At 39.6% G+C, this 14,907-nt stretch overlaps 1 protein-coding gene across 3 annotated transcripts in view; it reads left to right on the top strand.

The window, feature by feature from the left end:
• The window catches only part of ST7 (suppression of tumorigenicity 7), a 136,618-nt gene extending 121,711 nt beyond the window's left edge, over window positions 1-14,907 (top strand). For 2 of the 3 annotated variants that reach the window (XM_064422320.1, XM_064422321.1), the window contains exons 12-15: window positions 4,972-5,122; window positions 9,372-9,464; window positions 12,396-12,535; window positions 14,592-14,907. In XM_064422320.1, the coding sequence (XP_064278390.1) occupies window positions 4,972-5,122; window positions 9,372-9,464; window positions 12,396-12,535; window positions 14,592-14,687 (480 nt within the window). In that variant the 3' untranslated portion in view covers window positions 14,688-14,907. Of the gene's footprint in view, window positions 1-4,971; window positions 5,123-9,371; window positions 9,465-12,395; window positions 12,536-14,591 lie in introns of those variants that run through there. The other variant, XR_010363575.1, reaches the window with a different exon arrangement.

Here is a 14,907-nt window from a genome sequence, read left to right as displayed (position 1 = left end):
TTTAACTCTTCAGTGAGACACTGATTTGTTGTTGTATTTCCAGCAGAAAGGCCAAACCTCTTAATTACCACTAATTCAATGAGAATTTGAAAGGTGACCTGAAAGTGGCTTCACTAGGCATGTAGAAACCAGTATTTTGGAACTTTTAAGCTTATGCTGTTCATCCTGCTGGGAAGATGAGAGTTCCTGTTCAAGCAATGTTAAATTCTCATGTTCTGGCCTGGAAGGATGCTATCACAGGTGCAGGAGTGACTGTTGCCTGTTTGCCACCTGAGCTGTAATTTCAGAGCCAAATTGCATAACTGAGGAAAAGAAGGAAACCTGCCCGAGTTAGGTTGATTTATTTTATAAAAGGTCACTGGAGTAATATGGAATGCTAAAAGCACTCCCAGCAGGAGAGAATTAGGAGCCAGAGAGCTGTCAATATTGTGAAATAGATGATGTATACTCGATCAATTTAAGCAAGAGAAGTATAAATTCCACCCTGTTGCACTTCATGTATACCAGGTTCATTGTCATTCTCCAAATGCTCATTAAAACACATTCCTGTAAGTTCCCAGAATGGCTGTAGCTGAGCTGTATCTATCACAATGTCATGTAACTGGCCCTCTGTAGAAGTACATGAAACCTACTCTTACACTTCTAACTCCTAAATATAGGCCTTTGACAAAAAGAGGTTAGGTTAGAGGGAGAGAAGAGAGGGATCTGAAAAAAGCAAAAAAAAAAGACAATCCAAAAAATAATGCAAGCCAGAACAATGCAGTGGCAAAGGGCTAATTGAGCTGTCTCATGATGGCAGAAGTCATTGTGCAACTCCAGTATTTGCTTCTGACATCATTGAGGCTGGGTCATAGAATCATCAAATCAAGGAAAATGCCATGATTGGAAGGGACCCACAAGGATCATCAAGTCGATCTCCTGGCCCTGCACAGCACCATCCCCAAGAGTCACACTGTGTGCCCAAGAGCATTGTCCAAAAGCTTATTCTGTGAGGTTTGGTGCTGTAACCACCTCCCTGAGGAGCCTGTTCCAGTGCTCAACAAGTCCTGCCACTGGCCACAAGAGTGATGAGATCATTCTGGCTGAAATTTTACAGGCTGTTTGTTTCTGAGCTGGTTCATTTTTTAAAGGAACATTATAAACCCAGATGGTGATGGCATTTTATTTCTTGTTCTAGTTAAACTGCTTCATTTGTTCCTGAAAAACAAATGCAGTTGGAGAGGTGTTGGTCTTACCATCTAGATTTCCTCCATTAATGCCTAGCTCTTGACTAGGTTTCTTATTTAGCCTGTTGTTTGATTCTCCCTCTGAAGTGGAATCATGCTTGGTTTCAGAGTTCTGTCAGTATGAGAGAGGGCTCCCCTCTTCCCCATGTTTTCAAAGGATTGATAAGGTATTGAAGTGTTGTTGGTTAAATTGTGAAGGTTGTGGTTCAGTCTGGTGGATGTCAGTGTATCAGGAGTTAGAGTTAACAGGGAGTCTGGCAAGAGATGTAGGTTACTAGTATGAATTTTAGTGGTTTGATTGGATTTTGTATCCCTGTTAGTCCTGTGACAACAAGGGCTGTATTCTGGAATAAGGGCTTTGGAAATTTTGAGATATGAATAGTCAGATTCCCACCCTGAAGTCTTTGGTGGTCAAGAGAAGACTCCACTTGTCTAGACTTTGATGAAGTGCAATAGCAGCCTCTTGGAAACTACAGTCAGATGTCTTTGCCTGATGTTTTCCAAGAGCTGGAGATGTTTGTTGCATTCAGTAGTCCATCAGGACTGTAGTTCACATGTTATATGGGCAACATAAGGACTGCAGCTCAGTGGATGATTTTTAAGGAAATACTTATTATTATTTAGTTAATTTGACTGGAATTTGTCTCTTTGTCCAGTACAAAACATTTCAGGGGGACTGTGCTGATTTCACAGACAACCTGCTAGAAACTCAGCACATTGCTGGAGCTCAGTCCTGCCTCTGAAAGATCCAGGATCAGTAGCCTGAAATTACCAAAAAAGGGGGCTGCCCTTGGATGTCTCCAGGTAGACCCTTAGCCTTGCAAACAAAAGCTCCAGGAACCTGAACACCCTCTGGGCTCTTGAACTTTCCTTGAAAATACAACAGTGCACCAATGGATATGATATTTGTGGACATCAAGACCATCCTAATTTTCATGGACAGTCATACCTCTCCTTCAATAATAATCAAGCCCTACTTACAGCTAGGCAGCTTTTTGGTACCCTTTACTAATGTTCAGAGAACTTAAGCAGATGGAGGCCTTCAAGTGCTGTCTCCCAAAACCATTTCTTTGAATTTCTTTGCTTGAGAAATTTGATCTCTTTTGTTTTGGAAAGTGCGTGATGAGAACTGTACAAAGTGTTCCAGACAGGGTCTCTCTGGGGCTGTGTACAGTCAGTGTTCCTGCTGGAACTGCCTCCAGAATAAATTAATTGACAGTTTGTATGCCCAAAAGGTGTGGCTGACATTTATGCATAAAATAAAAACATTTATGAGTCACAAATGAGTCTTGAGCCACCTATCAACTTTGCATGGGGGTCTTATTGAATATCACCAAATCAGGTTATGGACTTTTTCTTTGGGAAGGTAGCTGTGATACAGTAACAAGGGAGGAGGGTTTCATGGTTTTGATCTGAAGCACTTCTAAAAATAATTTATTTCTGAAACTGAGAAAAATGCAGACTGAAAAGTCAACTTAACTGAGTGAGGACTAAGCTTGGTTGCAAGTGTCAAGATATATCCTTCCATCTGGTATTTCCACTTTATTTCTTTTTAATTGCTGATAACAAGCAATACATAAGAATCAAAACACATTTTCTTTTAATGCTCCTAGAAATACAACATTCCTTCCTGTTTTTTTTTTCCCCTACTAATGGTGACATATCTTCAGGTTTGTTTATGTTTTTTCCTTTGGTTGAAACATTTGAATGTTGAGAACTTATTTTCTCATTTAGTTTTGCAGAAAATACGGAAATAAGGGTTAATGTTTTAAATTAATAGAACAGGTAGAAACCTGCAGCTCTTTCAGCTGTATTCCATTCTGCTCAACAGGTATAATGTGTGTTTATAAATGGGTGAGGCATTCATTAGGGCAGTGAATGTTGGCTGTATCGTGTCAGCCTGGCAGCTCCCTCCCTCTTGTCAGCTCTTTATTCTGTTCTCTCTATCACCCTTAATTCCCTGGACTGCCTACTAAATGGCAACTTCCTCCATTAATCCACCTGCTCTGCAGCTCTCTCAGATTTTTCTGAAAGGCTTTAGGCAAAATCCAGTATCATAGTCAATTACTCACACTGCTGATTCAGTTTCTCCTCTTTTAATAGTCACCCACATCAGAAACGTGATTTCTCGTTGAGGTATTGATTTATTCCCCAGGATTGACAGTTCTCTGTTTTGATCATGAGCTCTCCTAATCTTTTACCTGCATGACAGCTCCATCAGACAAAGGAGTGACACTCTGTAGGACATCCTTCATGAAATCATGCTGTTGGTGCTCATTTCCCTCTGCCCTTTTCGTTCTCTTTTCCACAAGGCTGACTTCCAATCCTCATTCCTTTCTTTTGCCTTCTTCTCTGCACCAGCACATCCTGTTCACAAAAGCCAGCATTTATCAGGAGTTGGGCAAGGCTGACACCAGCCATGGTCCCCTTTTGCCTCTGGTTCCAGGTTTCCTCCTCATGGGTGTCTGCAGTAGGAAGTTGTCAGTCCCTGGGTGCTGCAGTCCTCCTTCAGACCAGGCTGCAGCACAGGCTGAAATGGAGGGGCTGCACACTCCCTCCTTCATTGCCAGTGATCAGCCATGCCTTTCTTTCCCAACCTCGTGCTAGGGCCTGACTCACCTGCTGCCTGTAGTGTTGACTTGGACAGTCTGGTGGGGAGAAGGTTTGGGCATCCTGGAAGAGAGCGACAGTTTCCCTGTGCTGTGGAAGAGCAGTCAGCACTCAGCTGGGAAATGTTCCACTCCTCAGGAGAACTAACAGGAGCTGATTCAGCAGCTTGTTTTCTGGTTTTCTGTAAAGGATGCCAGCAAGGGCATCCTTACAGGAAAGGATTCATCTTTACCCTCTGCTGTTTTTTCCCCCTCCAGTAGCTGGAGTGTAGTACCACCAGTGATGTCTGCTGAACTGGTGTTAGTTGTCTGTCTAGCTCATGGATTGAGGAGGGAGGAAAAATCACCTGTTTGAATAATGTCTGAGACCTCTGTCTTTTCCTTGTCATGAACCCTCTGTACGTTTCATCTGTTTCTGCTGGGTGGGGTGAGCCAGTAATGGGCAGTTTTCTATGAAGATTGCTTGTGGGTTTAGTCAGTGGTACTTCTCATTTTAATGACACATCCAACAACTGTTGCAACTAGCAAGCTTAAAGGTACTATACTTTTACCCCCACCTCACGCCTGGTAATCAGGCACTTGTTACGTTTTGTAACATTTTTACTTTATAACTTGTTCTTAGCTACTTAGGTGGCTGCCAAGCTTGCATATTCATAGACCTCAGTTAATGGCAACACAACCAGTTAATGGTAATGCAGTAAATGCAGCAACCTGTGTGCAAACTAGGAGCACTGTATGTTTCCTTATAGAAAGACTTTGTGCATCAAAATGCTTACAGTCTTCTTCATTTTATTATTAACACTTTAAATTAAAAAGCTCTTGTAATTAAATTCCATTTTCCGCTTTGAGCCCCTTTTTTTCATCTCCTTCAATACGACAGATGTTTAATTTTGAATTTCTGTGTAGTCCCAATACTACTGCTGTAGAGCAGAACCATCTGACAGCATATTTTAGTCTTTGGGAATAATTCAATAGTTGTCTTCAAGTGCAGTTGGTGATGTTACACATTTGATGAAATCTTATGAGAAAAAGTACTTTAGGGAAATAGACCTTTCAGTGTGCATTATAGAATTGCAGTCAGCTTTCTGTGCTTTGTATTACCTCTGCAGTAATTGTGCTCTGCTTTTTTATTTCAGTATCTACTAGAAATGAAAAGCCTAATTTTGCCCCCTGAACATATTCTGAAGAGAGGGGATAGTGAAGCAATAGCATATGCTTTCTTTCATCTTCAACACTGGAAAAGAGTAGAGGGGGCATTGAACCTCTTACACTGTACATGGGAAGGCAGTAAGTAATCCTCTTTCTTACAAAAGAGCTAATAAAATATTTTTATTGAATTTCATGAAAAAAGTAATAGTTTTTGTCAAATATAGTATGTGAGAATTTTGGGCAGTTGTTCCATCCTCACCAGCATTGAACTATTTGAAATTTGAACTGAAAACACAAACTTTATTTAATGAGTAAAAGGGGTTTGAAGTCTTGTGTTTGCTGAACACAGTCTTGTGTTTAATACTGAACAAAACTTCCCTACTTCTTTGAGACACATTTTCTTGTTCATGGATAAGGAGATAATAATTTAACTTATTTAATTCCAGAGATTTCTTTGTCATTATTTGAATGAATAGTTTCAAACTGAGAGTATATTTAGATTGGACATAAACAAAAAATATTTTGCAATAAGGGTGGTGAGGCACTGAAACAGGTTGCCCAGAGAAGCTGTGGATGTGCCATCCCTCCAAGTGTTCAAGACCAGGTTGGATGGGCTTCAAGCAACTTGGTCTAGTGAAAGGTGTCCCTGTTCATGGCAGTGGAGTTGGAACTAGATTATCTTTAAAGGTCTCTTCCAACCTACATCATTTTGTGATTCTGTGAATGCTTTGAAAATTGGGAATTATGAGTGTGCCTTATAGACAGGTATATATTAATGTGTAATATAAAACAATGCTGTATTTTTATGACTTTTTTTTAAACTGACAAACTGCAGTGAATTCAGTGAAGGATTGCTGGGATGCATAGGGGACTGGAATATGTTATATAGCACAAAATGCTGAGGAAGCTGGTTTTGTTCAACTTTGAGAAATTTTATAGTGGGTGAATCCAGTTGCTGTCTTCCACCACCCAAGAGAGAGATGATATGGAAGAGAGAGTCGCAGTCTTCACAGAACAGCCCAGCATAAAGACAAGAAGCAATACACACAAGTTCAAACCAGATAAATTTAATCCAGACCAAAGAATCATATTTTCACAGTGAGAAGGATCTGTGGGATCTCCTGCCCCAGAGATACTCAGAGCTCAGCTTGACATAGTTCTGAGCAATCCAACGTAACTTGGAAATGACCTTGCTTTGAGTTTGAGGTTGGAGTACATGACTTACAAAGGTCATATACTAACCTTCTAATATATCTTATCCTGTCTTTGAGATGTGTTTTTTACCAGGTTTCTGAGAATTCAAAAGTACAAATTATAATCAGCATTTGATAGCCTTTTTTTCCGATTTAGTGTAATCTAGGTCCCCATTTCTGCTCTGCTTTATTCTGTTCTTTTTCATCCTCTGCATATGTTATTACATCAACTTGTTTGTGTGTGTTTTGCCATTTTTTTTGTCCTCATTTAGCTTTGATAGAAAAGGTTTTTTGTTACCATGTAATTCCTATAGAAATGCACATAATACCTTCAGTGTAAAAGTGACTTACCATCTCAGTTACAGTATGAAATGACCTGAACTTGCCTAATTTGCAGTGTAGGCTCCCTGAGGGTGCACTGGTTTTATTTCTAGGTGTATAGAACACCTTGCTCAGTAATCCATACCAGTGCTGCCTGGGGTTTACTCTGCTGCATTGTTCTCTGTCATATCTGCTAGCTCTTCTCCCATTATTTCTCCCAGTCTGTTATTTTCTCAGTCATAGGTTCATTCCCAAAGGCTTGTTTTCAGCCATTTGCTTTTACGCAGTGTTCCTTCTCTTCTGGATTGTTACAGAAGTCCTTTAGCTCAGGGCTCATTATTCCATCAGTAAAAGCAGTGTTTTGCAGGAAATCCTGAACAGATCTTTTGCTTTGTCAGGCTGGGGAGCCCCTACCAGGACCAGGTCTGGCACAGGAGTGGCTGCCCTGCAGTCCTCCTGCCGCTTAGGACACAAGTCATCTGTGCCTGAAGACAACATAAGGAGTTCTCATCTAACTACACTCCCCTTTTTATTCTCTGCACATTCAGCAATTTGAACACATAATTTATTAGCTAATAACTGTATAATAGCCTGCAAAGCTGTAAATGAATATCATTGCGTAACTTCTGCAGAAAAATCCATAATTCATTTTGTACAGTGACTTCAGAAAAATACAAACAGTGCACAAGTCATCAAAATTTTTTTTCAGATTTTGCTCACACATGAAGACAGCCAGGGGTTTTAATGGTTTCACAGTGTCTAGTCCAATAATCATAATGTTTGGTCAGTATCTTGACATCTTTATATAAATAAGTGAAAACCAGTGAAGACATGACAGAGAAGTTAAATACTAGTTTAAAAACAGTCTACATATAATACATGGTCAGTTGCCCTTGCTTTCTTTCTATGTGTTTGTAGGGATTTTATTTGTAGTACAACTGTAAAAGCCCAAGTGCCACCACTGTGGTTGGGCCAGGTTCTCTGTACAGGAGGTCTGTAGTTTCAAGTGTAACCAAGTTTCAAAAGTGTCTGGGGTGGTGGTTTGTCACTATAGGTTTCTAAACTTGTGTCCAAGTTCCTGCTGTTTGCATGAGGAAAAGAAACCTAGGGGTTCCCAAATGCTCCAGTGGCTCTTGCAGCAAGTACATGGGTGAGTGGCAAACTGCCTCTGTGCTGCCTGAGTCAATTAATGTAAAATAGGATCAGATAATACTGTAGGAATACAGCAGAGAAGTACCTACATAGATACAAACTGATCCAGATGAACCAGAGCACTTCCTTCCATGGCTGATAACATTGCTAAATAAAGCTGTCTTGCTGTAAATATCCCATAGTTGATCTTATGTCAAGCATGATTGCTTAAAGTGAGTAGCATCTATCCAGACATTTTTCACTTGTTTTGTAAAAGCAAGCTATTGAATAGCTTGCTCACATTTTATTTTTATTAAAATCTTAGTATTGCTGTGGCTTAGGGTAAGGTAGAAGAGGTTTGTCTGTTTCAATATTAAGCCAAATTGGAAGGAAAAACTTGTGTTAGGGGTTTTGAAGAAATGAGCATTGAACACGTTTCCACATTTGTTTTTGTACAGACACTCAAGTATGTTGTGTGTTAAGGTCATACACAGCTTGGATTATTGTATTTGTACTTGGCTTTTCTGGTTGCTATGGAGAGGGGTGGTTAATGCTGGAAGAGCATTACAGCCCAGGTTGGTTTACAGTCTTTCAGGATCTCTGCCTATTGCTTTAAATGCAGCAATCAAGAAAAAATACCATGACATAATTGCACAAAAACTACAGCTAACATCATTTCAAATGCAGTGTACACAGCTGAAAATATTGGGGGACTGTGTATTTAAACAAATTCTTAAGTGGCCTTGTGAGCGAGAGATAATGGAGTGTCATTTTGTGGCAGTGGGCTGTACCTAACAGCTTGAGTGCTTCTAGAACATCTGTGGGGAAAAATAATGCTTCAGTGACTGATGTTCATAGGAGTAGTGAGAATAACATGTTGATGACATTTTAACAGTGAAAATAATATCCAGGATAATGGAAAGGGTGCCTTGATGCGAAGCTGTATTTCAGTCAAGTATTCTGATGTTTCCATAAACCGCACTCAGATGGCCTATGACATCAGCACTGTCAAGTTCTGTTATTATTTTCAATTTTAAAAATTCATAAGATTAAGTATTATTTAATCCATGACCTGAAGATTTATATTGGAAACCTGACTTGATATGCTGCATTTAGAAAGAATGCATGAGAGGAAACTGGGTTTAATAATTTAGTATTAATCTTCGAGTGCCAAATAGAAAATTAAAACATGACTGTGTTGGAAAACTGGTCCTCAGAGCTCATGTCATCAGTGTTACCTGGCTTGCTGGAGTGTGATGGAAAAAGAGTAATGTATTTTTTCAATGAAAAACTTCTATTATTCTTGATGAACAGAGACTGTGAGTATTGGTCTGCATTCACAGGGTTGGCTGTTCATTTTTGTAGGCTATACCTGTATATCAGACACATTTCTTTCCCCTGAAATTTAAAAATACTGCAGCCTAAAAGTCTAAAACATTTGTGTAATTTGCTATGGAATTGGAAGCATAATGGGCTTTGATTATGTCACCATTTTTGTATGTCCTTGTAATGTGGTCTCACCTGACATTCATGAACATTGTCTCAAGAATAAAAATAAACATAAGAGTTTTTGTGATTAAAAGCTCAATGTAGATTTCTAGTTTGGCATTTCATTAAGCAATTTATATGCTGTTTACAACCAAATATAAGTGTTTTGTCTGCGTTTGTTTTTCAGAATTGCAAGTATTCTTAAGTATGACTGTCACACTCACAGTAACTTATGCACCATGTTTTCTTTTCAGCTTTCAGAATGATCCCCTATCCACTGGAAAAAGGACATCTTTTCTACCCTTACCCTATTTGTACAGAAACTGCAGATAGAGAACTGCTACCATGTATGTTCAATGTTTCTCTTCTTATGATTGACACCTAAGAATTGTTTACCTGAGTCTTGCAGCACCGGTCTCCTTTGATGCCTTTGAAATTGAGTGCACCGGATTAGAACAACCAGACTGACAGTGAGCCTCTGGAGCTCCTGTGATGGTTCAGCACAGTTCATAACAATTAGCTGTATTTATTCTTCTTGACAGCTTACAGATGAAGAGAGAGATTACCAAAGAGATCCAAATCAGTTAGATCTTGCTATTCTCTTTTGCCAAGACACTGATCTTTCATCTGGGTTAACATCCCCTCAAACCAAAAGAACAGTGTCACAGCCTTGTTAATCCTTGGTAGACACACGAGCTACTGGAATTCCGAGGCAGGATCCAACTTGCTTGAGGACAGCTGGATCATTCCTGCAGCTAGTACTCATGACAGGCTGTGCCTACATTTTCCAAAAAGCAGTTTAAATAGCAAGAAAGGGTTTTCTTCATGTCATGGCGTGTGCACTATTATGAAGAGATTGATGTGAAGTCATCTCAGTCACTTTTATGTGCACTTATAGCGTGTATCAGGAAAGTGCCAGCAGTGTTCCCAGATACAGATATAAAGAGAGATCCAGCCCTCAGGAAGCATTACAGTCCAGGCTAATGAGACTCATTGCAGTGCATGCAGTGAAGCACAAGAATGCAGAGGAAGAGCCAAAGCAGCCAATCTTGCAGTTACACTTCATTCCCACGTGTTCTCTCTGTGGGACTTTGTGTGAGCACGAGTGGAACACACACAAGTTTGCAGGGTCAGGGCAGCAGAGGGAAATAAAAGTTGATCCAAGGAAGATTCTTCTCTCACCTTCTTTCTCCCAAAGAAGGAATAAAGAAAAATTTGTTCCAGAACAAGTAAAATGAAGGCTGCTTCTGCTGGGAAGGCTGCTTTTGAGGGCATTTGCATCCTTTACAGTCTTTCATTCAGAGCCATTCTGGTTTGGGCTAAAAAGGTGTTGTCTCTTTTTAGAAGCCTACAGGAGTAAACATTAGGTGAGAATAATACAGCGAAGATCCTCTCACTGCAAGTCTCTCCACAGCACATTCTTGCTGATATTACGCAGAAATCCTTGGCAACTGACAGTATCTCCCCACCCCATTATAATCATCCTAATTATAACAACACCTCTCAGAGTGCTCTGCTTGCTTTACTCAGAGGGATGCTGAGCTGGGGAGGGTGGAGTGTCAGGAGATTTAGGAATGACAAAGTCATGCAGAATAGCTCAGCATTCTCTTTTTAGATGCAAAACTAATTGTTCTGTCAAATGTTACAAGCTAACAGCGGGGCTTTAACAGCATATGCAGGCAGTGTGTTCTGCTCTGGCAGTTATGGGAAATGCCTTTCACTGCAAAATCCCCTGGGTTAGAGGAGGGAAGGGTTTAGAATGCCGTGACAGACACAGGTGGGTTAGAGGGGTTTTGCATACCTGTCCACACCCTTTAATTGTGCATGTTTTATGGGAGAGCCAGCTGGAATTATATCAGAACACAACAATCTGATAGGCTCTCCAAATTAAAAAGATCAATTACAAAACTTTTGCCCTGACTTCATAACAGACTGGGACAGCAGGGTTGAGCCTGTGTGAAAAGGCAATGTAAGAAAAGTGCAAGAGATCCTAGACTTAAAAAGTCCATGTTCTGGTACTTCTAATCTCTAAATTTATTTTAAATCAAAGAGAAGTTGTAATCTATCCCTACTTTTGGGTTTGATTTTTTTACCTGATCAAACTAGCAGACTCAAGAGTCATACATATTTTTAGGTTTTAATATTGTAATTTAAACTGTTATGAATTCCTGCTTTTGGTTTTGAGAAACACTCCACTTTGCATGAATGCAGTCATGAATGTTGCTGGAGTACCCTGTGTTTATGTCATCTGCAAGTACATAGAGATGGGAGCTGATCACTGAAGCAAAGAAAGGAGGCAAAATGGAAGAGTAATGTTTCATATATGTGAATAGCCATAGGATTTGAGTATATGGGAAGCCTTGAGGTTGGTCCTATATGAGAAAAAAATGTTTCAAAACATTTGCATTTATCTTGACTGTAGCTCTAAACTACAGACTGAAGGAGTGAAACAGACAGGTAAGAGTCCACCTGACCTTTTTCCAGCCTAGAGGAATTTTCACCTTGAATCTGAGCTGCCATAAAAGTTTAAGGGTTATATCCCTCTGGTAAAATATTCATATTATAGGGTTTTCTAACCCTTTTAGTCATCTCAGTGCTGTTTTTCCCAAAGTCCAATGAAGGATTTTTTTATACCAGAGTCAAGGAAATGTCCGTATTCCCATCAGTGTATATTAACAAACACCTTAAAAATTCACTGTTCATTTAATTTCTGGGTTTTAAAATACATGCTTATATGTCCTGCTCTTAGGATGATTTCTCTTGCTGTGCAGATAAAACCCTCAGAATTTACAGTAACAAAGGCTTTAGTTTTACAGCCTGCTTTAACTGGTCTGCAGCAATGCTTCCATATGGTTGGGCTCACTGCTGCTCCCAGGCGCATGTTTCTGCACTCTCTGTGTATCAGCATTAGCAAACATGCAGCCATGGGGTTAGTGCATTAAAAAAGAAAAGGAGGTTTTATTTCTAAGTCTGGTTTCTGGGATTAGCTGTTGCAGAGCGGCTTTATATTATTGATGACACAAGGAAGACAAAAGTGATGTGTACACAGCGCCAGAGTAAACCAGAAACATGATCTTTAGAGAGAATTACTTGGCAGAAACAACTGACACAACAATTATGTCCTTAGATGTATCAGACCTTCCATCTTCTTCCTTCAAAAGCATCTTTGTGTGTCTCTGGTTGTTCAAACTATGTAAGAACATTGGTTTGGTTTGCTGTTGTGTTTTGATTTTTTTCCAAAGTATAATGCCTTCCCCTTCTCATATGTTTTTCTACAGCATTTCATGAGGTTTCAGTTTATCCCAAGAAAGAGCTTCCCTTCTTCATCCTCTTCACTGCTGGCCTCTGCTCTTTCACAGCCATGCTCGCCCTCCTGACACATCAGTTCCCAGAGCTCATGGGGGTCTTTGCAAAAGCTGTGAGTATTCTCTGTTGCTGCTCCCTTCTGGCAAATAAAGACATCAGTGCAGGAAAAGCTGAGCTACATCCTGCCAGGTGTTAAATATCTGCCTACTCAGAAGCATCAGTCCATGTCTGAGCAGGGGATATATGCACAACTGTCAAGGCTGCTAATCAGTAAGACCTGCCTGTTTGTCTTCTCTGCTTTATATGGCTCTCTTGTTAGGTTTGATGTCTTGTGATTTTCCAAAAAAAAAACAAAACCCAAGGGCTTATTGGGAGAAGTGAATATCTGTATTTTCATATATCATCCACTAAAATAAACTAATAACAGTTAGTTATTGGAACCCCTCTATTTTGTGTAGAGTCATAATGGCTGATGTGATTTCCAGTGCAGTAGAAGCTCTCAGTATGAGCAGAAATAGAGTGTACTGTTAACCAGGACAAATTTCTGCGTCTTTTCCCTGAACTGCCAAAGAGGAAGTAGTCTCAGTATTTCCCTCATAACTTTCCTGAACTACATCCAGAGAAGTGTCTCCTAATTCTGCTTTTTTAATCCACCAAGGATTAATAAATTTTGGAGAATGGGAGGGAGAAGAGCCATGAATTATTCTAAACCAAACTTTATTCTTTGCAAAACCAAGAACATCACTGCTCCAGCATGCTAGGAGATGAAAATTCCACTAACAGAAAAGCTCTAGGATAGTAAAAAATTCATTCTCCAATAAATACTGTATATCTTCCATTGTAAAATATTTTCTCAAATATATTTGTCTCTATTTTAAGTCTCATGTTTCCAAACTGGCCTCCTGGCTATGTTTTTAATGTCTTTGGTACTTTTGATTTGAGGGTATAGGGAGTGGGGTGGAGGAGGCCCAGCTGAAAGCTTTTGGCAAATTCCAGATTGTCAGTACTCTTTCAAACCCTTTTGCAAAGGGCAAGAGACTCCCTTTACAGGTGAGCTGGGTCTTGTGTTATCCCAGGCCTGTGAGTGGGGTCTGGTACAGCAATGGTTCATGCAACAGGAATTCTTTTAATTAGCTCTAGAAGACACAAAGAAAGATCAGTTGTAGCAGAAGATAGCTCTTCTTTCAGCAAGAAGTGCTGAAACATACCTGAAATATTACTTTTTCTTATTTCTTGAGTGTGTATGTAGGTGTTAGATAGACAATACATGTTTAACTTGGGCATATGATCATAAACTTCTCTGTAAGGCTTTTCTTGGATTCAGTGGTTGGGTTTTTTTCTGTTCCTTAGTTACTGAAGTTACTGAAATGTATGAGCCTTGTTTGGCTCTTTCAATCAAATCTTTAGTTTTCTGATACTGTCACAGTTATAAATCCCAAATCTCTCCCTGTTAGCCTCGTTCCTGTGTTTATCAGCCTTGTATCCTGAACAAAGACTATATGCTGGCAGCACAATGAGATTTTGTACTCAGTTCTTCTGCCACAGAAGAAGTTAACATGTATTTCTCAAATGTATTAATAATTAATTAAATTAATATGTATTTCAATGTGTATTTAAGGAGTGCTTTGAATACCTGAGTTCTGTGACCTGTAGCTGCCAGTGTTTTTTTCCTGTAATAAAATACAGGAAAGTATTTGTTAGGATAAATACAGTTAGTGCTGCCTCAGTGATAGAGCAGTTCTATAGATAACCCTGACCCATTTTAAACCTGAATCTCAAGACACGATGTTTGTCCCTGTGAGGGGGTGTGGCAAACCCCTGTTATGAAAAAGCCTCTCTTTCTCTTCACTGGGTTTTGGGTTGAGCTTTTAGTGGCTACAGTGTGAGCTTCAGTCTAGGATGTGAGATGTGTGGAAACTTTTGTTGTTCATCACTTTGATCTTTGTAAAGATGGGGCTCTTGCTTCCTTTACTGCAAAATCCATAAATCTCTGTATGTGTAAGGTTCAAGAATTTGAAAGTCTTTGTGTGTGAATTATGTCATTTTTATCATGCTGGAGGATTTTACAGAGGAACACAGCAAGAATATCTTATCTTATTGGACAGCTTTCTCTTGAGGTGTATTGTCTCCTGGATTTTGATCTGAATATGTATCTGATTTCTTTGCAGTTTCTCAGCACCCTCTTCGCCCCTTTAAATTTTGTGATGGAAAAAGTAGAAAGTATCCTGCCCTCCAGCCTGTGGCACCAGCTGACAAGGATCTGAGGGAGCATGCCTGCTGACTGCTGTGACATCTTCTGTGCCAACTTTTTGTTGACCACAAGAAAGCATGATAAAAAAGGGAAAAAGCAGTTACAAGATTTAAAAACTCTTCATGGATTGTCTGTTCTCATATAAAAACTGTTTTGTTGTACAAAATACATTGATGTTAGGTTCTATTATATTTTGCCTTCAGAAAAGAAAAAATAAACTTTTGTGTATTGTA

The sequence above is a fragment of the Passer domesticus genome, chromosome 5 (genome assembly GCF_036417665.1).
Source record: "Passer domesticus isolate bPasDom1 chromosome 5, bPasDom1.hap1, whole genome shotgun sequence".
In the NCBI taxonomy this organism is placed as follows: Eukaryota; Metazoa; Chordata; class Aves; order Passeriformes; family Passeridae; genus Passer; species Passer domesticus.
The sequence above is the reverse complement of the archived record's forward strand: the minus strand, read 5'-3'. Positions and strand labels throughout refer to the sequence as shown.